This window comes from Symphodus melops (assembly GCF_947650265.1).
Source record: "Symphodus melops genome assembly, chromosome: 17".
NCBI lineage: Eukaryota > Metazoa > Chordata > Actinopteri > Labriformes > Labridae > Symphodus > Symphodus melops.
The window spans coordinates 16,776,140-16,802,103 of NC_136707.1; the positions used below are offsets into that span (position 1 = coordinate 16,776,140).

General features: G+C 42.2%; 1 protein-coding gene across 1 annotated transcript in view; it reads right to left on the bottom strand.

The window, feature by feature from the left end:
- Nucleotides 1–4,219: 4,219 nt before the first annotated feature.
- col5a3a (collagen, type V, alpha 3a) overlaps nt 4,220–25,964 on the bottom strand; it is a 50,467-nt gene continuing 28,722 nt past the window's right edge. Inside the window, exons 30-67 of the mRNA XM_079366375.1 lie at nt 25,853–25,960; nt 25,352–25,405; nt 24,940–24,993; nt 24,797–24,841; nt 24,531–24,584; nt 24,160–24,204; nt 23,963–24,016; nt 23,769–23,822; nt 22,098–22,151; nt 21,653–21,760; nt 21,261–21,350; nt 21,012–21,065; nt 20,743–20,850; nt 20,328–20,435; nt 20,187–20,240; nt 19,938–19,991; nt 19,743–19,850; nt 19,574–19,627; nt 14,379–14,432; nt 12,858–12,911; nt 12,651–12,704; nt 12,453–12,560; nt 12,290–12,343; nt 12,129–12,182; nt 11,908–11,961; nt 11,738–11,791; nt 11,543–11,650; nt 11,337–11,390; nt 11,159–11,212; nt 10,964–11,071; nt 10,824–10,877; nt 9,811–9,846; nt 9,302–9,355; nt 8,906–9,176; nt 8,618–8,730; nt 8,410–8,478; nt 7,343–7,576; nt 4,220–6,469 (exon numbers count right to left, since the gene is read on the bottom strand). Of these exons, the coding sequence (XP_079222501.1) occupies nt 6,323–6,469; nt 7,343–7,576; nt 8,410–8,478; nt 8,618–8,730; nt 8,906–9,176; nt 9,302–9,355; nt 9,811–9,846; nt 10,824–10,877; nt 10,964–11,071; nt 11,159–11,212; nt 11,337–11,390; nt 11,543–11,650; nt 11,738–11,791; nt 11,908–11,961; nt 12,129–12,182; nt 12,290–12,343; nt 12,453–12,560; nt 12,651–12,704; nt 12,858–12,911; nt 14,379–14,432; nt 19,574–19,627; nt 19,743–19,850; nt 19,938–19,991; nt 20,187–20,240; nt 20,328–20,435; nt 20,743–20,850; nt 21,012–21,065; nt 21,261–21,350; nt 21,653–21,760; nt 22,098–22,151; nt 23,769–23,822; nt 23,963–24,016; nt 24,160–24,204; nt 24,531–24,584; nt 24,797–24,841; nt 24,940–24,993; nt 25,352–25,405; nt 25,853–25,960 (3,048 nt within the window). The 3' untranslated portion in view covers nt 4,220–6,322. The remainder of the gene's footprint in view (nt 6,470–7,342; nt 7,577–8,409; nt 8,479–8,617; nt 8,731–8,905; nt 9,177–9,301; nt 9,356–9,810; nt 9,847–10,823; nt 10,878–10,963; nt 11,072–11,158; nt 11,213–11,336; nt 11,391–11,542; nt 11,651–11,737; nt 11,792–11,907; nt 11,962–12,128; nt 12,183–12,289; nt 12,344–12,452; nt 12,561–12,650; nt 12,705–12,857; nt 12,912–14,378; nt 14,433–19,573; nt 19,628–19,742; nt 19,851–19,937; nt 19,992–20,186; nt 20,241–20,327; nt 20,436–20,742; nt 20,851–21,011; nt 21,066–21,260; nt 21,351–21,652; nt 21,761–22,097; nt 22,152–23,768; nt 23,823–23,962; nt 24,017–24,159; nt 24,205–24,530; nt 24,585–24,796; nt 24,842–24,939; nt 24,994–25,351; nt 25,406–25,852; nt 25,961–25,964) is intronic.

The window sequence follows — 25,964 nt, forward strand, 5'->3', positions numbered from 1 at the left end:
TTATTCATTTTGATGATAAGTACAGAGATTACGTGACACGTTCAATTTCATTCTTCTGACAGAAAACATAGAGCTACCTCAAATCGCACTGACGCAATGAGTTTTAGCCCCCTAAAACCCCTCTGTTTTTTTTTTTTTTTTTTATATCTCTCCATAGATGAAATAAGGCCTTTGAGTAAAACTTCTTTCCTGTTCTGTCACACAAACAGCTCTGCTTCCTCTGCAGCTCACCTCTGCCTTGCAAGATTTATGAGAAGTGTCCAGGTGCCCATGAAATGCTGCCACGTCTGATTCTCTGTGATAGAATAACAACCGTGTCAGGTACTGATACAGGACAGGCTGCATTGATCATTCAGAGCGGGAGGAGGGTGTTCAGGGGGGGCAGAGATGTCTTTGCATTCAGGACCACGGACAAGAGCAGCCAGACTCATCGAGGTGAATGGAAACGATTAGTTTCCCTGGCTTTTCAGCCGAGGTCTGAGCCAGTGAACTCCCACAGCTGAATCACTCACTTTCTGCCTCCCTCTGCTTCCTGGTCTGATTTATGGGAAAAAATCATCTTTATTGAGCGATGGGGTCATGTAGCTTCCACTCTCTCTCTCTCTCTCTCTCTCTCTCTCTCTCTCTCTCTCTCTCCCCCCCCCCCCCACACACACACAAACACACACATTGTCATGCAGCTGAATACAGGTCCCATGTGGTAGTTTTTTCCTGTTTCCCTAATCAGAGCTAAGTTGGTTCATTAACACTCTCTGCTTTCTTTATGAACAGCTGCACATGTTTAAATTGGCATGAGTGATTCATACAACACAGGCCTGTGTACTGAAATACTTTCTTTCTCTCTCTCACTTCCTGCTCTCACATTCTGCTCGTCCCCCCCCCCCCCCCCCAATTTCTCTCCACGTCCCTCTCCCACTGTGGTGAATAAAACACTACTGATTACTTTGGCTGTCTGGAGGAGCTTGCAGACAACTCATTCCTCCTTCGTACCGAGGACTAAGTTAAGTGAGGATGGCATGGCGGTAGTGGTTGTGACGGTGGACGCTGAGAGCTGCAGCAGACAGCAAATTAGGAGTGGGCTGTGTGTGTGTGTGTGTGTGTGTGTGTGTGTGTGTGTGTGTGGTGGAGTTTGTGGGGGTGTAGTCAAGCTGTGCGTTTGAATCTTGGGTTCTCTGTCTGCCAGATAATCATCTAACACTCTCTGAAACCCACATGGCCTCGGTCTTCTGAACGTCCCCTTTCTTGAGCCACCCCCCCAGGGATTCTATCCCCCCACCCCACCCCACCACACACACAAACACACACACACACACACACACACTTTGAAGTTATTCTCCCCTACTGCTTTGCTAATGTTAGCTTTGCTGTAAGTGCTTTTGATGGAAGAGGCATCTGTGGAAATGATTACTCCCACTATTCCTGGGATAAAGGAGCTGTGGATGGGACGTGGCGAGGGACGCGCTGACTGCACACTAAACAGCCCAGTCGGGCCGCTCATCTTTTCTCACACCCACACAGACATATATACAGGCAAACGCATCAAGGCGCATGTTCAGCACAAGCTCGAGATGATCTAAGTTCTTCACCGCCACACATACAGTACAAGATGCCAAACTGGGAACAGCTTGTGCACTCGTACACACATCAGTGGTGTGGAAAATAATGTGTGCTGTTATCTGCTCTGACAAAACATCCAAGTTTACGTGGGCGTGAGGCAAAGGGAACGTTACAAGCTGAAACGTAGATTCCACTGCTTTTCTCCTGTTTAATCTGAACTCCTGTTTAATTTGCTCATTTCTCACTGTGACATCGTGACACGTTCAGCTTGGTTATATGGAATCAATGTCTGAGCAAGGAAAACTCGAGAGAGACTCCATGAGGGAGACATGACAGTCCGACAAACAACAAAGAAACATCTCCAACATTTTCAGCTCCAAAATAATGAGACCATGATGTGAGAGAAGCCGGAGAGGAAGAGGGGAACTGAGAAGAGAGATGGAATACAAAAGACAATCTTATTTCCTATATGCAGCATCTAAAGATCCTGCTGCCTGTCGCTAACACTAATATACAGTTAGGCCAAAAAAGAAGCTCATCAGTGCCAGGAATAGACCCTCAGCTCTGTTCAAAGCCTCTCTGCAAGAACAGTCAAGAGCGTTGCGGAGTTGGAAAGAAGCTTCTAGGAGTTCAGGAATCCTTTGACTTCAGAAACTCAAATTGAGTTTTTCAAAAGGACTTGACTTTACCATGTTTTACCTAACACTACTATGTGTCCTCGTCTACAAATCCTCTTTGTATTTTAACCTTCTTCTCTTTTCAGAAAACGAGTGCTTAAACAGGCCGTTTGGAGATTTTCCCTTTATCACAAAGTGCAGTAACCCCTCTCCCAGATGGTGGGACACTCCTACAGCGAGGTGTTTCTTCTGCCCTTGGATTCTGCCTGGTTATGGTAAACAAATGGTGCAATAAAGCCCAGGCAACCCAAGCCCCTCCAAATGGGCGTGGTCAAACAAAGATAGCTTGCAACTATAGACACAGAAAGCCTTTTCTGAGCCCGTCTGAGATAGAGGGGTTTATAGGCACGATCAAACACAGGATTAGAGTGGATTTAGAACAAGAAGCTTCACAGACATGATTTTGGAATCTGTGAAATGTATTTAAACTTGTTGAATAGGAGTATAAAATGGTACCTTTAAGCTTCACAGACAAGACAATACAAAGTAATCTCTCAACTTTTAAAATCTTAAGTTAAAGAAGAAAATCAACGCCTTGTGAGAAATAGCAGAGAACTGTAGAAACATGTTCTTAACATTGTAATTAATATAAACACAAAATAAAGATCCAGCAATAAAGAATAGACATTTAGAGCATTTCCTCTCTCTTTCTCAGGGTTTTTGACAAATTATCAAAATGTTCTTTTGTTGTTCAATGTTTGTTGTTTGTATTTTTGAGCATCAAATGGAAATTTCCTCATATGGCGGTCTATTTCCATGGGATTTCAACAAGCTTTCACAAAGCTGAGCTCTAGGATCAGCAGGATGAAGCGCTCGGCTCGATGTGTTGCACAAGCTGGTTTATCTTTTGCTCAGCTCAAAAACCGTGCATCAATGCTTTCCATATGATTTTCATGTTTGACAGCTCCCTTCTGAGGGTGAATAGTTAAACTTGTCATATACATTTCACTTTATGACAATTTGGTTTTGTTGCATTTATGCCATCTAAGAAAGGTTTAGCTCTTGGCAGGAGAAATAGAAGACATTGTGAACACAATGTCACTGAAACATTGGGCACCAGAGAGTGGGACGTGGGCTCGGAGAAAAAGGGCACAGAAGTGTGGAATACCATATTGATAGTCAGACTGCTCTTCTGCTTGATCATTATTCTGAGGTAGTGGGAACCGATGACCTTTCCTGGTCAAGAGCTTAGTGTGGTTAAAAATTCAATTGAGTGGAAGACGAGAGAAAGGAGAAAAAAAATAACATGGTAACCTTTATTCTGCCTTTGACGCTAACCTTGAACAACGGGCCCCAAAGGGGATGAGCGCCTTGTACTTAAATGTGTGAGAAAGAATAGGCTTTGGATTGTGAGCGTGTGTGCATGTACGCGACTGTGCATGCTTGAGTCTGAGTGAACACAGCGAAAAAGCAATTATTGTGTGTGTGTGTGTGTGTGTTTTTCGCAGTGGCAGAAATAAGTAGGCAGGCAGTGAGAGTGTGTGAAAACGGTTATGATGAAATTGTTTTCAACACAAAGTCAGACGCTGTTTAAAATAAAGTAATCACTTGGACTTTTTAACAATTCCTTTTGTCTTTTCCTTCGAACACGTAAATATCCATAAAACGGCTCTCGCTACATCCGCAAAAGCCCGTTTCCTCTGCTGCATTTCTAATCCACAGCTATTTCCTAGCCGACCTCTTCCCTTGTTCTCATCCTCCCCCTGCCTGTCTCCTTCCCTCTCGAGGACTGAAACAGAGCTAATTGAAATAAATGAACTGGAGAGCAAATCAGAGTTGATTACATCGGCTGTGCTGGGATGCTGATTGCAAGCTTGTTGAGCGAATGTTGCAGAACTAGTTTGTAATGAAGAGCCTTGTTTGTCTATTACACCCTGACTGGACTTTGCACACGGCCGCACGCTCTCATGGTTATTGTTCTAACCCGCCTACATGATTCTGAAGAGGAAAAAAACACAGAGCAGAAGGATTTCTTATCTGTTTTAATTCAACAGTCAAATTTTGACAAATGCATTTGTTTCAGACAGGCAAATGGTAATTGCTCATAAAGTCCTCAGAATAACTGTACAGTATATAAAATTAGTTTAACAAACACTATACACAGAAGGGGCAGCACAGGATGGGCCAAAAGGAACTGGAATGTTTAAATGTCATGAAACAAACAGAACAGCAGGAGTTAGTTACAAAAAAAAAAACAAGTGCTGGATAGGCAGTCCACTGTTTGACTCGGAGGATACAGGCAGAGCTGTAAAAAATGTCATTTGCTAAAGGGAAAATCAACAGTAAAACAGGATCACATCCATTTGTCGTTACAGTGATATTCCACGGCTCTGCTTGTTTATTTGAAGTCCCCGTGTAAGCCTATAGGCAGAGACAGACTGTGGTAATAATGTCATCTAAAAACAAATCCTGGAGCTCCTCCACAGACGGTGAATAATAGAAGAACATGGCACTACAGTGACACCCATGGTAAATTCAAAATGACGTAAAGACTAATTCTTAAACACAGCTCTATGTTTGCAAACGGAAAATTTCAAGCAGATCTTTTTTTTTTCACAAGTTCTCAAAATGCTACCTGATGACATCAATAACTCCAGTCTTGATGCAGTGATTTCTTAGCGTGTGTTGACAGGTGTCTGTATTGTAGAAGCTGATTCACTGTTTCAAATCATAGAAACAGCAAACTGTGAGTTCAGTTTAAGAATGGATTTTCCCTTCAAAGCGATAAACCACATTGCTCTGTACTGTCCCTGCCCTCCTTTCACTGGCCTTGTGAAATTGGCACAATCAGCCAGAAGATGTGCAAAAAAACACAGTAGACTAGTCCCCAGCCTCGGAGGGTGTTTGTGCTGCTGAAAGAGCAATAACCCTCTCCTCCCTCTCTCCTATAATCCTGCCCACAGAGACACACAAACACAGTGAAATAAAAATAACAGAATCATCTTTAGCACCACTGAAGAGCAAATCATGTCAAATGAACAGCCACATAATTCTGTTGAATTCAACATGTGAAAAAAAAAAAATTCAATACCAGAGGAACAAAACCCTTTGAGTAGGCCAGAAAAGTGAATACAGGTTATGTCAGCAGTTACAAAATGCGTTCAAGAGATGCGTGACATGTCTCTTTGTATAAAGGACTACACGACTAGACTGGAGAACATTAATAATCAGCATGCTATTAATTCTTGCCCTGAAATAACCCCAACCTTGTTGCCGAGGTATGTCACAGCAAGTAAACGCCACAGTAGGAGGAATGTCAGTTTGACTGGATTGTAGTCCTCAGGAACATACTGTAGAGGGCTTAAAAAGTCTATTATCAAGCCCGAGGAGGGAGGCCGTCCAATGAAGGAAACAACCTTCTCCGTTCAAGTAAGTGTTGGGTTCAATAACTAGCTACGCCTGTTGAATACTAATCAAGGTTATTCACTGAGCAAACTGCAGTTGAAGGGTAAAAAAGGACAATTTATCATTCCTGCACACAGGGAATTAATTACTTTGCTTGTGTGACATTAATATGCTAGGCTAGTTCGCAACTGCAATTCAATTGTCATTATGGGGAAATCTGAGCATACAAATGAGTATAACAACATCTCTTTGCTTGGATTATTTCAGTCTCAGTCTATTTAAAACATTAGGCAGCAAATAGTTCATCCATGGTCTGAAGAGGTCCACTTCACTGATCCCATACCACAGAATGACACACTATTCATTTCTGTGATGGGACATATCGGACCTGTTTTCTAAAAGTGGTGTAATCCGTAATATTCCAGAGAATACAGCACACTCAAACAGTGACATAAAAAAAAAAAACACTTTAAAATTAAATACATCTAACTGGAATTTTTCCCTTTCGTAAATGTGCTTTGTTCCCACTGTTGCATGTCCTTGTTCTTGACATTATTCTCGTTGTAAAGCCACAAACCTATTTCACTGGCTGTGTAAGAGTCTCAAACAACATACCACAGACCAACCACATAAAGGAACAGAATAAAATAAATATTACTTGGGCAGCTGTAAAAGTCCAGTTTTTCTTGCTAAAACTTGCTGTCAGTGTCCGTTTTTTTTTGTGGTTGTTTTTCAGTGTGATGTTAACCATTAAAGCAAACTCGTCCGACTTGGAATCCAAATTTCTGGTTGCTTTTGCCGAAGTCTGTTGGAGCTACGTCTATAATAGGCAGTAGCTCTGCAGAGGGGGAGTCAATCTCTAGAACCGTCCTCTCCTGACCTTTGCCAGACTGCAAAAACAAAAACAAACAAAAAAGAGCCATTGTTAGAATTGCCCAGCCTTAGTTGATTGAATAGTTATCCCAAATCTCTTGGCTATCCTAGTGGGAGAATTGTGGTCACATACTTGCAAACAAAGTGTAAGCACCATTTTCCAGCAATAAATCTGATTATTATTGTTTGGATTATAATTTGCTAGAGTATAGCAGATAATATGTTTTGTGTTTATTTTTGGAATATCTACTGTGATTATTCCATTTTCAAGGTTTGTTGTAATTCTATAAGACTTCCGTAGTCAGGGGCGCTTCACGGATCTGTTGGGGTCCTAGGCAAACTTTTATTGGGGACCCCTCCAACCAGTGTCCTTCATTTGTTTTTTACAGCAATAATGCACGTGACATTTAGCAGGGCATTGAGAGTGCGTGCTGTCAGATGGGGCCCCATGAGGGAGGTTTCCTACTGTCCTTGTAAATTTGTACAATGGGCAATGCTGTGGTTTAAAGTTTGTCAGCCTTTGGGGGGGCGACTACTGGCCTGGGGCCCCAAGCAGTTGCCTGCCTTGCCTGTTGACAAGCAGCGCCTCTGTCCGCAGTCACGTGATCAGGAGACAGGAAGTAAAGTGTATTGTTGTGTGTTACGCTGTCGAAGTAAAATAAACCAGAAACGGCGGAAAAACAAGGTCGTTTTACAGTGGACTCATGGACATGGGAACATGTGTATTAAACCGATTCAATGCGGAATTTTTTTTTTGTGTTGTCACTCTAGAGTGGTTAAATGTATGAAGAAGAAGCGTGAAGAAACCACTACACAAAGCATAAACATTGATCAACAAATTAGTTTCATTAGGGCTCATTCTTATTTCTCCGGTATGCTCCTGTACTGACCTGGCATCCATCATGCACTGCACTGATGAAAGGGCTTTTGGCTTGTGTGAGTTCCTCATCATTGCTGCCCCGGAAGCGGAGTGCACGCTGGTAGGAGTGGGTGGTGCTGTCATACCAGCCTGCAGAGTTCTGGCAGGTGTAGGTGAAGCTCTGCTTGGCCGTAGCACTCAGTAGTTTTAGGAAAGTCAGTTGTACTACATGTACAGGGTTCCCATCCCTGTCATTGTAAGTGAACTGGGTGGCACAGACACACAGGCATTAGTGTACTTTATAGTCAGACATTATACTACAATTACACATTCAAAAGAGCATTTCTATTAAACCACAAAATCTAACTGAATGAAAAAATACAAAAAACTGTATTTCTCTGGAAGAGATTAAGCCCCCGAAAACATGCCTGATCCTATAATCTGTGCAAGACAAACATCACATTTCAAATCACCCAATATGTGCTTACAAAAGAGTTTACGTAAGCACAAGTCAAAAAGTTACAACAGCTCCTCTCCAGAATTAAGAAAGGGAAAGAAAAGAGGAGGGGAAATGAAAGAGGAAACAAAAAAAAAAGAGGCAGATTCGAGTTCCTGTGAGAAATTCAATTCAGTTGCAATTGTGCTGGCAGCTCTGTGATAATCTGAGAGGGTTATGAGACATCTGATCAGGTGCAGATGAAAGGCCTGTGCTCTGAGCGGGCTGCCCTGAATGTGAGTCAATGAGACAGAGCTGCTTGGTGTGAGTCATCCAGGCTGCTGAATTCAGCTGCTGGCAACATCAAATCAGCTCCCTTTTTGCACATGGTCCAATAAATTAATACCAAATTATGCGATGCACAAATTGACAAATAAACAAAATGGATTCACACTCAGTCATGTGCACATGGATGGACACGCATGCAAGCCTCCAACATAATTATCTTAACCCCCCTCATATCAATGATGGAAACTCAATCATATGCATAAATATCAATCGAACATTCTCAATTAGGATGAGTAATTCAGCTGAAAACTGGCTGGCATTTGGATCCAGATGAGAATAATGCGGGGATGTAGGTTCTTTTTTTATATTTGTACCTGCTTGCCTTTCCTGTATTGGCTGAACCAGCTTCCTGGCTTCTCTTTGTTCCAGGCTGCTAATTTCACCTACACACACAGCGGGAGAGAAAGGGAGGATGCTGAGTCAAATTTAAGGCTTGAGGGATAGAGGGAGTGATTTGTGCTCTGATATGATATGACGAGGTCGGCTTTGTAAAGGCTGACAGCGAGAGATTGGAGACTCTACCATCTCAATCCTCTTGTCAGGGTAGAGACATGTTTCTCCATCAGCTGTGAAGTTACAGTAGACCTTGATGGAGTCTCGGTGACAGCCCTGGTTAGGATCAATCCAGTAGTCCCCTTCAGAGAGCACAGAGAAAGGACATCAATCAAGCAACAGATGTGGATTATAATGAAGGAATCTGGGCCAACAAGATGATAGCAAAAAGGCTGGCAAAAAATGTTTTAATAAATAAATAATAAAGAAGAAGCAGGTTGGAGATGGTGAAGAACAACAAAAAGAACCTTTGCTTACCATCTTTATAGCTGGGTTGGACCATCAGAAGCTCCTTGCATGTCCGGGCGGGGCTCTCAAAGGTTCCCCGGGGTCTTCTCATCACCTCTACTTCTGTCTTCATGGAGGACAGAGTGGCAAAGACTTCTTCCATTCCCTCAGCATCCTCCAGAGGCTGATCTCCCTGGAGAAACTCGTCCATATCCTCCCCTCCGTCCCTATCCGAGTGTCTCCGTCTTTTCCGCTTGCCCCCCCTGAGCGGCAGGGGCTGAATCATTGTCGCAGGTGGTCCCTGAAGAGTGAACAGACAGGTGAACGAGAGGTGAAAGGGAAAGGCAGAGATGAGAAGGAATAATAAAAAATTAAAAAAAAAGTGGCACTGTGATGTCCATGATGTGGATCATTGGCCGTACTCACTGGGGGTCCAGGGGGGCCAGCAGTGCCTGGATCACCTCTGGGACCAACAGCACCCTGGGGAGCAGAAAAGGCCAAAACTCAGTGTCATGCAGATCTCACCTGAAGCCCTTCTCACACCACTTGGCTAAATCCCAGCTTTATCCAGACAGATATGGCTGCTGCTTTATAGGATTATCCAGCTATGTGCATCAGCACTCTTTGGTCAAAGCCTTGGCTCTCAAGACACACTATAGTGGTTTTCATAACATCACACACACCAAAACCAAATCCTATTAAAAGAGCCCAATGGAAAAATTTGACACAAGGCAAGCGTGGCAGTACAGCAGGCTTTTAGTTCCAAAGACACGCAGTAAACACCAAACAGCATTATGATTATGGAGCATGCTACATTTAAGCCAACAAACACACTTTTTCTCTCTTCCCAGCATATGTTCCCAGCAGCTGCTAACCAAGCTTAGGTGTGTGTACAGGAATGACAGCGGGTAAATAAGACAGATGAACAGACTCACCATCTCTCCCTTCGATCCTTTCTCCCCAGCTGCACCCTAAAAGTAGAAAGACGGAGAAAGTAAGCAAAAGAATAAAAAGCCATTATGTTCTAGAAATAGGACTCGGTGTTGTAGTCATTTCTAATCTTCTTTTTCCTGTTTTAGTCACTTTTTCTTTTTGTATGTTTGTATCCTGTATTGTTGTGTTCATCTTTGTGTATCTGTTTTTGAGTTTGGTGCATTTTGAAGTCTCATCGATGGACGTGCGTCAGCGGTGAGCTTAGACGTTAAATGTTGTCGCGTGGCAACGATTGATTTCCGACATACTTGTCCCTAAAGAAATATCCATGAAACAAATTAAAAGGAATTATTACACACCTGCTTAGAGATGGGACAGGTTATGTTACAAATTCTTCCTTTTACTAAAAACAATAGAAGTGAGTAATAAAAGGATACTAGATCTCTGGATAGAACCGAAGCTCGACTCCCCAGTTATTGAATATTGAGTATTGAATTTTCAGTGAAATCTGAGGTGATTAACCTAACTTAAGCAAAGTTACAGAAACGGTATGAAAAAAGCGAGAGACTGTTTTTCTGTGCTTGGGCAAGATGATCTTAAAGCTAAACTGCCTTCTGTTCCTCTTTCTTCACATGCTTTTGGAACAATTGGATCAACACCTGGTAGGATCTTTGCTAAAGGATTGCTTTATATTCAAAGATGGATTCCTGACGTGAATGACATGCACACAACAGAAAGAAGAACACCATACCTTTAACTTTTATAAAGGCTATTCAGTTCATTGAAGCTACTGTATGGCTTAGCTATGAAGGTTTTTTTCTTACAATGCAACTCCTACATAATGGATTTCAAGACAATCCCAGCACCCATTTCTTTCTCTCTGTAGTCCTGCTACTTGAATGAGTCATTTAAAGAGGTGATACTATGCAGTAAGATGATTAACATTATGTGACTAAACTGATACATATATGAAGAATGTTTTATGTATTGAAGTTACAACAGCTGAGTCACTTACTGACAGTCCAGGGGGTCCCAATGGACCAGTGGGACCAGAGGTACCGCCCAATCCCTATAAATAAGAACAAACATATGTCGTCAGTGTAATAACTTACCATGTGTTGTAGTGAATGAGATGCATCATACAGAAATGTGTACCTCATCTCCTTTAGGCCCTTGTGCACCCTGGTTCCCTGGCAGGCCTCTATCTCCTTTCTCCCCAGGTTCTCCGGGGGGTCCAATTAGACCGATCAGCCCACCGTGGCCCTGCAGGCCAACACAGGCTGCATTACATCTGATTCCCAGAGTTTAAACTGAGACAGGGAGTTTTCTCTGTCATAGGTTAACTCTTACTTTATCTCCCTTATTTCCAGGGTCTCCTTTTAAACCTAGAAGTCCTGGTGGTCCCTGTTAACAAAGTCAAATGTATTAGTTGGCCGGTAGACACCAGAATGTAATTCATGACTATTAATGTCCCATATCTTTTTTTCTCGTGGTATGCTTTGTTAACAGCTTAATGCAAGGAGCTCACTAATGGTCCTGGTGGTCCCGTTTGTCCTGGCGGTCCATTTAAACCTTGCTCCCCCTAAAATTAAAACAGGATTTAGAGATTGGCTTCAATTATGCTCCAGCATCGATTCAACATGATTAAGAGCCGTTTGTGTTCCTTAAATGGTGTCGCTTCAGACTTTATAGAGGACGAATCAATGTGTCGAGTAATGTGTAGAGTCTACTTACAGCTGGACCTGGGATGCCTCGAAAACCCTCTGGACCAGAACTACCTGGATGTCCTTGAGGTCCCACTGGGCCCATCTTCCCAACAGGACCCATAGTTCCTTGAGTCCCCTGCAGAGCAAAGGGACACAGGCAGCCAAGTGTTAAATGCAAAATAAGAGACAAAAAAACCTTAATACAAAACACACCAGTCCTTACCTTGGCTCCCTTCATGCCCTGCTTCCCTTCTTTTCCTGCAGCTCCTATATGACCCTGTTATTTAGAAAGACAACATGGCTGATGAGATAACACCTTTTACTTACACACAAACATGCACGTAGCTACAAACACATACATGCAAATAAACATTTATAATATGCTAAGTTCACCCTTCGTCCAGGAGGACCTGTTGGACCAGGCTCTCCAGAGGCTCCTGCGGGTCCCTGAGGAGAACAAAAAAAGGGACTCCAGTTTAGAATGGATATATTATAATACCAGTGACAATAACAGGCATGATGACAACAAAGCAGAAATCTCAATAAGTCATCTTAGCATATAAGAGCTACAAGTATTGTCAACATTGGTTTGTAGGTACTATAATCCTGCTTACTGCTTTGCCTGGTTCTCCATTGTCTCCTTTAGGCCCTGGTCCACCATCCAGTCCCTGGGTGAAAAAAATCATTAAATCATTAAGAAACAATAAAGCCTTTAAAAATGATTATATATATATATATATATATATATATATATATATATACTGAGGATACTTACATTAACACCAGGTTCTCCAGTGGGTCCTGAGTCTCCAGGAAATCCGATAGGGCCCTTTACACACAAACAATGAGCTAGCAACCATCTTATGTATGGGATGACATTAACAGACTGACTGCTAGGCGAGATACTAAAAGCAACGGATCTAGTGCGAAACACTCACGATGTTGCCTTTGGGTCCATCCTCTCCTGGTGTTCCTCTGGGTCCGGGAGGCCCAGCTGCACCTGAAGGGCCACTGTCACCCTTCTCCCCAACATCGCCTTTGGCACCCTGAGACACCAGCATATGAAATGACAGTCAGTGTAAAGGGCAGTGAGAGAAAGTGCCCAAGAAAGTAAAGATTGAGGCAACATGACTCACAGCAGCGCCGGTCTCTCCAGCTGACCCTGGATCTCCAGCTTCGCCATCCTCACCCTGATAGAAGAGGGACATTCGATAATACTTAGTATGCAAATAACAACACACACATCTGCAACCAGGACCACACAAATAAACCAGCGACATTCCACTGTATGTACAGTATGTTCTTATTGACACACTATGTGGAGGCTATTTGGAAATGTTCACCTTCTCTCCGACAATTCCAGGTTGACCGACTCCACCTGGCATACCGGGTGCACCCTGCGGTAAGGGCAAGAGAACAACTTCAACAAAAAAAACCATAAAACCAGGGCATATTTGAAATATTTATTTGATTTTTTTCTCTAGAATCAGGTTTGTGATGCAGATTATGTTCTTGTTGTTTGTCAGCAGTTTCCCCTCACCCAATGCTGAAACTGGAACAGAATAATCGCAAAACAAGGAGAAATATTATGTGTCAGGTTTGCTCAGCGGATAGTGTCTGAGTCACACGGTAGGGTGTGTGCTATGTGTGCGCCTCGCTCAATCATTTTGTTTGCTTGTGCATGTGTATGTCTGCATGCAAGTCACTGTGCATGCATGTGTGTCAGTGTTTCAGGCTTTGTGTCTCAGTACGAGCCCAGTAAAAGCATGTTTTTCGCTAGAATGCACAAACATGAGGGCTGAGTTCAACAACGCACTGACTCTGAGCTCCTGCTGTCAACTGCTACCCTCACATGCCAGCCCTTCCCATTTTTCTATTTTCCAGTATTCCTGTATAGAACCATTTATGAACCCATCATCTCTGCTCAGCTACGTCTCCGTGCATCTTGTGATGGAGCACAAGCGTTGCTCATACAGATTCTGCAGCTCACTTCTGAATAATTGACCGCGGTAAGAGGCTGCAGAGGGTCGGCCATTACTAGAGGTAAATATAACTGCCTCAGATGATAGTCTTTTACTTCTTAATGATTCATAGAGCAGTAAATATAACTCTCTCACAGGGATTGTATTCTTATACCAATTAATAATTCAAGTTTCAACAGCAGGGGAGGGTGTGAGACAAGAAGTGTTCATATGAGGAGACTGTGTATGAAGAGACGAGCGCCTTAAAAATATCAAGTGCTGTGTTAGGAGAAGCTATTGTTCACTTTGATGCAAGACAACGCTGTGTATTCAATGTGTATGAGTCTCTTTGATTCCACAGCTGATACAACAGCATGTTTTCTTTATGACTCATAAAGACATTCAAATGCACACAATTATTTGACAACACCAGCACTCCAGCTTTCTCAAAGGGTTCGCGTGCAGTTTCCATTCTGAAATTGTCAAAGTCAGTTTTTTATATAGTCTTTAAAAATACATAATTTAAACGGGTGAAAAAAAAATGATTATGTTGCTTCAAATATAAAAAGGAAAAATTAGGAAAAATTCAATTAACTATCAGTGAAGTATGTCATGAATGCAAAGTTTAACGAGAGGACATCAACTTTTTTTAAGATTCATTTGAAGCATTTATTATTGTGATTATTCTAATTGGACTTATCGAATAAATTGGACCATGCTGGTGCATTTATTTCATATGTTGTCTTTGCAGATTCACTTCAAATGTTTCGACCAACAAGAAAGCTTGTTGAGAAGGCTCCTTGCACTTACTCTTTTTTTTCCCCTCCCTCAATATGGCTACTTTGTTAGATATTGCTTTATGCTCAAATACAGATCAGTGATTTAAAATTAAAAACACTCTACCTCTCCGCCAATTGCCCCCTGAGGGCCTCGCGGGCCGTGCTGTCCTGGAGGCCCCTGAGAAGACAGAAATTAAATGTTTTAATTAGGACTTTATTGGAGACAACAAGGAAACTCTGCATCAATAAAAAAAAAAAGAAGAAGAAAAAACAAACTGAATATGAACAGGCGGTTTGCTGGTGCCTGCTTTATTAAATGAGAATTAGATTCAGCTCATAGTGGATGGTTTATGCAATGGCCCAAGTATCTCCGATCATTATCCTGGTGACATGATGAAGACACCCAGACAGGTCATTACCCTCAATATGACACAAGCTCAGATTCTTTCTCCACCCCAAACCCAGCCCCCACCTCGCATATTCTCTCTTATTAATAAGAAACCTCGAGCCTGCAATGTGCCAGACCATATTCTCTCAGCTGCAGTAACGACATGTGATTTGACTATTCTATGCAGCTCAAAAAGAGTGCCAAGCAATTAATCTCTAGCAGTACTGGGCTTCAGATTCAGTTGGGTAGATGCTGAGCTGTGCTCCGAAGCACTCTGAAGTCTTGGAGGGAATCTTGTGTTGTAAAGACACTAAGACAGAAACACAGACAATCGGCCCAGAGCTAGACTGTGTGGGACTGGAGGAAACACATATCCTTCTGGCCGAGAGATACTTGAGCATTAGAGGGGAGAGTTCTGTGATCCGCAAAGCTCACACATGAATGAAACTTCCCCACTGAGTCTTCAGCATCTCTCCACTCCTCTCCTCTTTTTCACTCCCTTTCTCTCGCTCTCTTTTTACTTCAGTTCCATTCTGATACGTTCCCTCCCTAATCCGGCTGCAGAGTAGAGGGGCTATAGAGAATCCTGAGTGCGTGTTCATGGTTGACTGCGTTGTGAGATGACTGTCACAAAGGAGGATGCTCATTAGACAGCCAAGGCTGAGGCTAATCTGATTAGCAGCTGTCACACCGTCTTCCTGTTCACAATCAGTGCCCCGCCTCCTCCTTCCACTCTGTTGCTCCACTGCTTTCTCTGTGTCACCCTCTCCCCCTTTTCTGTTTTATCCTTTTCTGCCTTTTTACATACAGGGCCACCTCTTCTTTCTCTGGGCTCATCTGTCTTTCACACAAATAGATGGTCTGTTTTCTCTTTCTCACTTGACGTGTTGAGATTGTTAAAGGTTTAAAAGGTCTGTCTGTCTTTTCACAATCATTATATTTCTACAATTACAATTATAGGAAGACATAACGAATGCAGGCACACACAGTACAGTTAAAAGGAACATAATTAAGGCACTATTCCTTGTATTATTTGTTTTCATACTCAATTTTTTTGTCCGTCAGTTACCTCTGCTCATCTCTCTCTAAATATTGATGGATATGTTTTTAACTGTAAAGCACTTTGTAAACACTTTGTTTTTAAAGGTGCTATATAAATAAAGTTATTATTATTATTATTGTTATATAGTATGTACGGGCTGCATTTTTTTCATAACCAGCTTATAAACACAGTGTCTTAGATGCCATTGTAAAGTGGTCGACATCCCCTGCTAAGGAGAGCTACTTAACAGGTTTAATGTCAAATGTTCTTTGGTTTGACTTACAGTTCAAACCTGACAAAGTGTAAGCATTGTTAAGTTGTTTAAAGTGTCATTATGCCATAATTGTGATATGTCTGTTCTTTTAGAATAATAGCTCGAATAATGGCAGCACGAAGTGTGCCATTTCCTGGGCCCTGACATTTTCATGATGACTTGCTGGCGTGGCTCTCAAGGACACTTACCTGGAGCAGAGCATGAATATTACAAGCTACACCTTTGCTGTTTTTGTCATGACAAGTTAAGTGATCTGTTTAAAAAAAAAAATAAATCAACAGATTTGAAAATAAAGAGCAACTACTGTCTTCCTTCCCTCAACAGGTCAAGGCGGTGTGCCCCCCCCCCCCCCCCCCCCCACACACACACACACACACTGTTTTTTGTAATCTGCTTTTCCCTCAAGATGCTTTCAGATAGCAATTATTGCACAGCTATGTAGTAGCTGTATCGTAAGCCATTGTTTTCAATTTTAGAAATCAGCAATCGCAAAAATACATACCCGACATAGATTTGCTGTCCACACCTAGGCTTCAGCAGAGTCAATGTGAGGACAACAGCTTTACAACAGACAGTGAAGCTAGCTCAAACAGCTGCTGAAAAAGGCAGCGGAAGAGTTGCAAATGTTGCCTGTCTTAAATCTGTTGTGCATTGCCCCCTCACAGATTTGCGGTCACATCTTATGCACTTGAAGGTCATATATTATCCTCCTTTTCAACCGGTTTAAATAAGCTGCAGAGGTCCCCGAAACAAAAATCCACTCTGATCCTGCTGTATTTTATCTTGCCTGTATAAACCCCTCTATTTAAGCTCAGCTCAGAACAGGCTGTTTCTGTGTCTGTATCTTTAAATGCAAATGAGCTGTGTCTGACCATGAACCTTTCCGGAATGGATTGGTTGGCTCAGGCTTTCTCGATTAATTTCCTATTGTTACGATGAAGAGGCAGACTCAGAGGCAGACTCAGAGGCCATAACTAACAAATTTACAGCTGTTGGAGTGTCACCCACCTGGGGAAGGGGTCACTTCCCTTTGTGATGTCATGAAGGGAACATCTCCAAAACGTCTGTTTGAGCACACATTTTCTAAAAAGTGGAGCAGGCAAAAGACGGAGAGAATGGACTCTTCTCATAATTGGGGGGATTTGTAGACAGACCAAGGATACATTAGTATTAGAAAAACATGGTAAATTTGCATCGTATGTGACCTTTGACATGAAGGCTCTAAGTGAACACTCTCTAAAATCAGGTGATGAAAAATAAAAGGATTCCAACAAAAACAATACTTATTTTGTTGAAATCTAACAATGGATTTGGATCTCAACCAATAGATGTATTTTCTATTCGTCACCATCATTATGTATAAAATCCGGCTTGAAATATATATGTTGGGAGCTGATTGTCCTGTCACACAGAGCAGCAGAGAAACAGGTCATTGTAGTCGGCCACAGCTGGAGTGTGTTAGCGTACAATTACTGCAGCTGTACAGTGACACTTTATAATAGGACAGGTGATGTCGTTAAAGGCTGGGCTTGCTACAGTGACAAGAGAGAGAGAGAGCTCATGGAACTCTGTTCATCACTGAGGTGTGTGAAATGTAGGCTACTGCAGACTGAAGTCTCTGCTAACAATAACAGAGTGAGATACTGTCTCATTTGGATGGCTCCAGTGTGAGGTGAATCAGTGTCAGTATCCCTGTGTGTATATGTGTGTGTGTATATGATATCATTATGTCCTCCCAGCTCTGCATGTCTTAATCTCTCATTGTCTCATTACTCTGTTGCACAGACTGGACTTCAGTGTTGTTTGAAAACAGAAGTGTTGGTGATGACATTTTAAGTCTGTTGTGGGACAAGACTTTCAAAAAACACAAATGGATAATCCTGTACATGCAAAGTAAGGAGAAAAAGGTAAATGTCGGCATTTATTAAGAACATCACTCATCATGATGTTATTATAAAGTTTGACCTTCTCTCAGCATCCCCATCTCTACCGAGGTCTAGCTATTATTTTCTTTGCTATACCTGTTTAAATGTAGCCTGTTGAATCATAGATTTGGCGGTCAGGTGGCAGCCACTTGAAGCCTTTTCCAAAACACCAATGAATTAACTTGTTAATGAGTAGTTTATTCATGGAGCCCTCTGTGTGTGGGATAAAGCGAGCAGGCCAGTAAAAGAACGAAAGAAGATTGGAAATGCTCAAGACAAGTTTAAGGCTGTAGTACAAAACCAGATCTAGATCTACAGTAAGTTTCAGTTAATGTCTAATTCAAAGTTAATCATGCCTGCGCCGTGTTATCTCAGCTGCATCATGTAAGTCTGAAGCAAAATTCTACTCAATGTGTCAAGATTTTGTTTCATTTCGAACTTTTAAGATAAGATATAACTTTATTGATCCCCAGAGAAAACATGGGCGTTTTAGCAGCAATCCAGAAATCAAAAAGTGAAAACAGAATAGAATAGTAACATAAATACACATCTTGAAAAGTAGTAAGACTGGATATATACATTAGAATATACATGTGCATGATCTATTTCTTGAGGGCGTTCACTCTTTTGGCTCTGTGATCGTGGTGAGAGAATCAGCTCGTTGCAATCGGGTGTGTGTCACTGATAGACTGAGATTAAGCCCAGGTGTGGGGAGCTTTTATAAACCCTGAGTCTCCAGTGCTCTGTGCTGACTCACTATTTCAACTTCACAGGTAGAGAGAGCTTGTCCCTGCGTTTTCTCAAGTTGTTGGTGTAACACCAACTAAGATCTTTGGGTGTATTATTTTCTAATTACCTGTCGCCCAGTGTATACTCTGGTGTGCTGTATAGTCTTGTTTTGAACCTTTTGTGCTATCAAAGGTTTCTCTCACAGCCTTTCCCTTTCGTTTCGTGTTTTCTGGGTCTCCTGGAAAAATTGAGCTTTTTGTCAGCTGCTTGGCATCAGTGGTTTAATGAATCATTTTCAGTGCAGTATTTAGTTTAGGAACATTGTTGTTGCTCTACAAAAGCTGCATGGATTTTCTCCGTCCTTTCCAATCTACCCATGCGATTTAGTGATTATCCTTCTGGGATAACTTTGAGAAATCCCAGGGGCTGCACCTGCATCCCAATCCCCCCCCCTCTCTGTCCTTACATACAGTATTTCTGCGCTCATCAAACTTGCACCTTGTTCGAATACTGATGTCCCATTCATTTCAGAAAACATCCAGTATAACACAACAGTCCTGGCAACAACATTCAATATCTGCCTGTGTTAATAAGTTGAAGCCCTCACACTTAAAGCCAGTGTCTTTGTAGCTATGAAATAATCAAGAGATACAGAAATGCAGATGTACAGTTCTTGCAGAAGCTGTATGTTTCAACTTCAAAGAGATTGATTAGGCAGCTTTTGAAGCTGAAAAGAAAATGGGAGGAAATATATTCAAAGGTTTTTTGGAATGTGAGGAGAATGTGACTTGATATTGAATTTCAGAGAAGACCCAGCAAGTCAATTTGATAGTAATCATGCAGCTAAGTATAGGACATTAAAAGAAATGGCGTGGAGAACAGATTTGAGAGTGACACTGGACCACAGCAGTGCGATTTAGATGAGTGTTGAATGAGCTGATATTGCTTGAGCAGTTCTCACCATTGAGCCAACGTGGCCGCTCTCCCCCTTCTCCCCCGAGAGGCCTGGCATCCCCTACAAATGCAGACATCGAGATTAATGCAGTCTCAGGTATGAGATGGACAAACAGATTTCAAATGTGAAATCATGAAAGTGCAGACAGAGTTTTGAAAATGATGATAAATTGTACCTGTAGTCCAGAAGGACCAGATGCCCCTTTGAAGCCTCGTTGTCCTTCATCTCCCTTGGCTCCATTCATTCCCTGCTGCCCACGAGGACCTGGCTCCCCATCTGCACCCTGGAATATTCAGATAGGTCAGCGCTGTTGACACTGCACAACATAAACAACAGTATTATGCATTGCATTGTTATATTTGAAACGTACTGGCAGTCCTGGCTGGCCCACAGGTCCTTGAATTCCAAGAGGTCCTGGGGGTCCCTGGAAAAGCAGATGAACAGCTTAATTAAATGGACCGTAGAAAGACATGATAAATACATCTGAGGATACATTGCCCTTGTGAACAGTTACTACAATAAGTTAGCAAAGACCAATTAAAGCCGGGTTGTCCGATACCTCCTGGTATCTATTGTGATGATGATATTTTAGGATAACTGGCATAAAATCCATACTCACAGATTCTCCTTTGTCTCCCTTGCTGCCCTTCTGGCCTGGTCCTCCTATCTCTCCCTGTGAGGAAAAACATGCACATATAACATGCACAAACACAACAGACCCTTAATGTACAAGCACTCTGCAGCAATGCCGTGTAACTACCTTGTCTCCGTCTTCTCCTGGCGGCCCAGGAGATCCTGCAGCCCCTGGCAGCCCCCCAGGTCCCACCTCCCCGTCATGCCCAGCCGGCCCCACAGGCCCCTTCTCTCCCTGGGGAGCAGATGGGAAAACAGCAGACATCTAACAAATGCTACAACACTTATTATCCCTATATAGCAGAATGACACGTTGATTTATGTATCGCACCAGGAAGGAAATTCAGACCCAAGAAAGCCTGCTTTATCACATACATATTGCCTCCCTCCCTTGCTCCTTCTGTCCCCTTTACCTGTCTCCTGCTCTTCGTCTCATAATGACACATTCCAAAGCGAAAGCACATGTTTTTTATAACTAATTGGTGAGAGGTGATGGTTCAGTTAGCGTTGATGCCTAAGAATCAAAAATAGCTCATTCTTACTGGCTCGCCTTTCTCTCCCATTGGCCCAGCAGGACCCACTCCGCCGGACCTTCCCGGTTGGCCTATAGCGCCAGCAGGTCCAGCGGGGCCCCTCTCTCCTGTAGCACCCTGGAAATAAAAACACATAGTGAGGTGAGTTTGTCACATGACTCACTCTTCGATTTAATGTGGTGGTTACGATCGCTGATCACCATGGAAACAGCCTCCTGCTTTATATGTCACATATAGATCAGGGGAATGGATATGAAGCAATTTAAAATCTGACTTACAATAAGTCCTGCAATACCAGGTAGGCCCTCTCCCCCTTTCAGACCTGCAGGACCCTGGAGACACACACGGAATGAAAAACTAAATCTGCATCTTAAAAAAAACCGTTTAATCAATTACATAGCATTAGCTAATTTTTTATTATGGACTAGAAGTGTGATCTTATTTAAAACTGGAACATCTTTATAAGTCTGATGTAAATGAGAGCAATGAGAATTGCAATGGAAAGGATGAATAGAACTCTGTGCTACCATTGCACCAGGGGTCCCTCTGCTCCCTCTGAAGCCTTGCAGCCCAGCGGGGCCACTTTTTCCTGAAGCTCCTGGTGGACCTGGGTCTCCCTGGAAACCGCACATACACACATATTTGATTAAATGTAAGCCAAGTAGCCAGCAGACAGCAGGTCCTTTTATGCTGTCATAAATCACACCAAGCAGCAGGTCACGCTAGGAAGGCGGCATAATACACTCAACCATGGAGGTTTCCCCTGTTATTTATTAGCAAATTAGAGGATACGATTAGACCCATGAGATAAGATATTCAGGCAGTGCTGAGAGAATCCTTGTGCATTATCTAGTAAAACAGTAATAAGGTGATGCTGGTAAGTGATTATGATTCTAACATTATGATGACACCCACTCACCTTGGCACCCTCCTTTCCGGCAGATCCAGGCAATCCGTGCTCACCCGGTGGTCCTGGTGAACCTGGATGGCCTCTATCTCCAGTCGGTCCTGTCTCACCAGATTTACCCTAAAAATATCGATATTCCACAATAAACCTCACAAAAGGTCAATTTAAAATAAGATAGTATGAAACTAGAAGTAGTTATGGAGAGAGACCTGTTGAGGTTAATAGTTCAGTCTTCCATGATATGTAAAGCACAACGTCTGGATATATTTCCATAACTACATGAGGATTCTGTTCAAATGTGAATTGATTGACGTAAAAACACATTTCTTCATAATGGTATGTTTTCATTTCTCGTTCCATGCTGCATCCCATCAACAAGTTCACAAACATCCAGGAGGATTCGAATAATTCCACTGAGAAACAGTTGCATAGCTCAGAAATCAGAACCTTCTCTTACCTGTGGTCCTATAACACCTGATGGGCCAGGGGGTCCATTCTTTCCTTGGAAGCCCTGTAGAAAAAAAACAAGTGAGTTTTGGGACTTGATTAAGAGAAGCTGAAACAAAGTTAGTTTGGTATCCAGAATACAATCATTGATGCCTGCACACAGATGCTTTTTCACTTCATTTGAATAAATAAAGTTCAGTTAATATTAATTTGTTTTTATCCCTCTGATAATTATGCTGGGAAAAGGGGTGACAGAGATTATTTTTATTTTTAATCTTAGTTATTTCTTGGGTCATTTTTGCCATTATTGGATAGAACAGCTAAAGAGAATATGGACATTTTGGGAGGAGAAAGAGTGAGGGGCTACATGCAGCAAAACAGCTCCTGCAACAAGAACTATAGCCTCTGTGCATGGGGAATAAGACACAAACTGAAGACACTCTAACACCACATATTAGTTTTTGAAAACCTTAAATGAATGCATAACCACACAGACAGAATATAAGCACAAGTGGAGCTACATCAAACAGGAGAGGTCACACCGCAGCCCATAGAGCAGGGATAATAATACCAGATCACCCTATCTGTTTTTCTCTGCAGAGAATGTGTTTGTCAGAAGATCCTCATCTGCAACAGGAAATTATCAAATAAGGGAACATGGATGGCCTAATTCTCTCAAACAAATGAAAATCAAACGCGTGCTAATACAACTCTGCATTCATAGCTGGTATATTTCATTGATGAGAATGGGAAGGACATCACAGTGACCTTTGCCTTTGACCACCAACTTGGTGGTACATTTATAGAAATGCCCTCTGTGTGACTAAGACATTAAATTTGCAAAAATGGGATGGGAATATGGACAGAAATGTGTTTTTTTTCCTTATGTAATGATATCATGGAGAACATCCTTTGCCGTTTTGTGTTTAATGAGGACTCCTTTATTGTAGCCAATCATATATGATGTCATAATAAGCTGATAAATTTGGTGTTATATCCAAAACATTAACAAACACTTGAGAGATCACTTCGACGTTGACCTTTGACCTCCAAATCAAGGGTGTGCCTAGAGAGGAGGCCACCATTGAAATGTGATAGGCCACCCCGAGTGCTAGCCCAAACATCCCATACTCTGATTGGCCAGAGGCAAACATAAGCGTTTAAACCAACTTTAAGGGCTTTTTGCAAAAGGCTCTCTTTCCATATCAAACATATTTTGGAGCCTTTTATCTTTTGTTTATACTATAAACAACTATAACCCCTACCATTGAAACAAAAACTTTGCACATCTATTTCACAAGTATTACACACTGTCTTACTGCAGTGAACAAACTTACAAAACATTGCCAATTAATGTATTTTATCAACATAGACAGAAGTCGAAAACGAGTGTTTGGATGCAATTTTTTAAAGTTGATATCTGGTGTTATGAAGTGCACACATCACACTTTAGGCCACCCCTGCATACGTTAGTGCCCTGGTTTGGCCACCCACATCAAAAAAGTCTGGACATGTTTGTGCTCCTTGTTTTAAATGGTCAGTCATTTCTTAAGAGTGACTGTTTGTGTGAAATCAGAGGTTATTCCTCCAGGTGTGTCTGATATTTCACCTTCATAAGAAGTGTGTACGGAAGATAAGACAGCATAAAAAGTTAGTATTATTGTCATTGAAGGTGACTCACTGGTTCTCCCCTCTGCCCTGGATGACCTGGTATTCCATCTTTCCCAGGCGGCCCCTGAAAGAGAAGCATTTCCTTACTTCAAGGATAGGAACTGAATGTGACCAAAGCTAACCATGAATTGTGAGATGCATTAAAAACAAGAACGAGTATAATTTACAGAGCAAACACTACAAAGTATGTCATGGCTCACTCACATTAGGGCCTTTAGGTCCTGGTTCTCCGTTTCTTCCCTGTGGACCTCGAGGACCCTAGAACATATGAATACAGATTCTTAAAACCCTGTCTTAAACAATTCTGAGGCTTTTCCAACCAAGTCTAAAGCATAACTCTTTTACATCTCTATTCGATTTGGATGATGTTTTTCCCCATTATCCAAGTGTCAGCAGAGTACCTGTTCTCCAGTTGATCCTGGGGGGCCGTCTTGTCCAGCAGTACCCTACCGAGGGGAACAGGGCACATGAAAAGCTTCAGTTCAAACACATGAGCAACTCAAACAATTTCAGTTTTCTCTCCAAAAAAACATAAAGCTTTCCCAAGATGCTGTTTGAGGGAGAGAGCGTAAACTGAAGCATCCCCTGCCAAACAGTCACTTCTCTCTGCACCAGATGGCCTGTCATCTCGAAGTGAACAGCAACAACCAGTTCCAACTCGGTCTGCTCAGTCATCCACACTTTATGAGACAGCCAGGTGTGTTTATGTTAGTCTAACTGCAGGTGCATGCGTCTGTGATTACGTCAGGCTGAGCGGGGTTGTGTTTCTCACCTTTTCACCAGGCTTTCCAGTGGGTCCGTTCGCCCCTCTGCCCCCCCGGGCTCCCTATTGGAAAACAAACAAGAGCCTGATTAGCACATGCATAACTCATCTGGAGGTGGAAGATAAACGTTTGGTGGAGTGAAAACAGTGATGTAACAGTCTGCCTCCCACACGATGCAGTGAACTGATAGTATCTAATTAGAGCAGCCTGATACAGCTTAGAATATGTGGAATACAACACAATGCACACGCATATCACTGATTGGTGTACTTACATTAGGACCTCTTTGGCCCCCAGATCCTGGTTGACCAGCTGGACCCTGCATTGTAAAGGTTCACAAATTATTGATATGTTCTATGTATGATATTCTGAAGGACTCTGAATGTGACGTGTGTCAAATCATCAAAAAGTCCTCACCCTTCGTCCTTTCTCTCCCATGACCCCGGCCCCACCAGGGAAGCCAAGAGATCCCTGCAGACACACGTAGAGGTTAATCACCCTCGGCGTTCCATTCATCACCCAATACCCCGAACATCTCATTAATGTATAATTAACTACTGTATCAAATTAAAGCAAATCTAATCCATGCGCCCAACACAGACTTAAATACACCATTCATCAACATGTAATGAATTGATGTCACCAATGAACTATTAATAAAATAGCTTTTTTTCTTTCTTTTTTTTTCAAGTCAGCCATTCATCATCCTTTATTTTTAATCAGCCAGGAAACAGTCCAGGCACAGACACACATCAAGCTGGTTCAAGCTTTGCTTAAGGAACCACAGGACACATTAACTGATAATAATAGCTCGTCAATGCTAAATCACCTTAGGACCTTGTCTTCCTGGGTATCCTGGCAATCCAGGCACGCCAAGTTTACCCTGCAGAGACACAGGCAGAATAATGTGGGAGGAGGAAATAAACCAGAGGAATATTAACAAGAACAGTGCATGAAAACCACTTAATTAAGACTCGTATGACTCACTGCTGAATATGCATGTGCCAATACAGCAGGATATCTCCAGCTTAATGTGTTTAAGGATGGCTGAAGATGTAATGCTTAAACATGCACACTCGTTCAGAGACAGTTCTGCCTTAGGAATCAGATGTAAGTAGATGTAATTAATGTTGAGTTATCAAAATCCATATGTCTTGTATTAAAAAAAAAAAAATCCTCACTACAGATAAGAAATGCAACTATAATTCTATAATGGCTCTAGCTGTGTTACGCAGGTTGAGAGAAGAGCTGTCTTATCATATGGCCGCCTATTTTATTCCTCCTTGGTTGTCCTAACCTTGTCTCGGAATTGTATCTTTAACAAATGTACCTTCTCGCCAGCTATCCCAGGAGCTCCTAAATCTCCCAGGGGACCTGATTGGCCCTTAAGCCCCTCTGGTCCATCTTCTCCACGAGGACCCGCGACTCCATTATCACCCTAG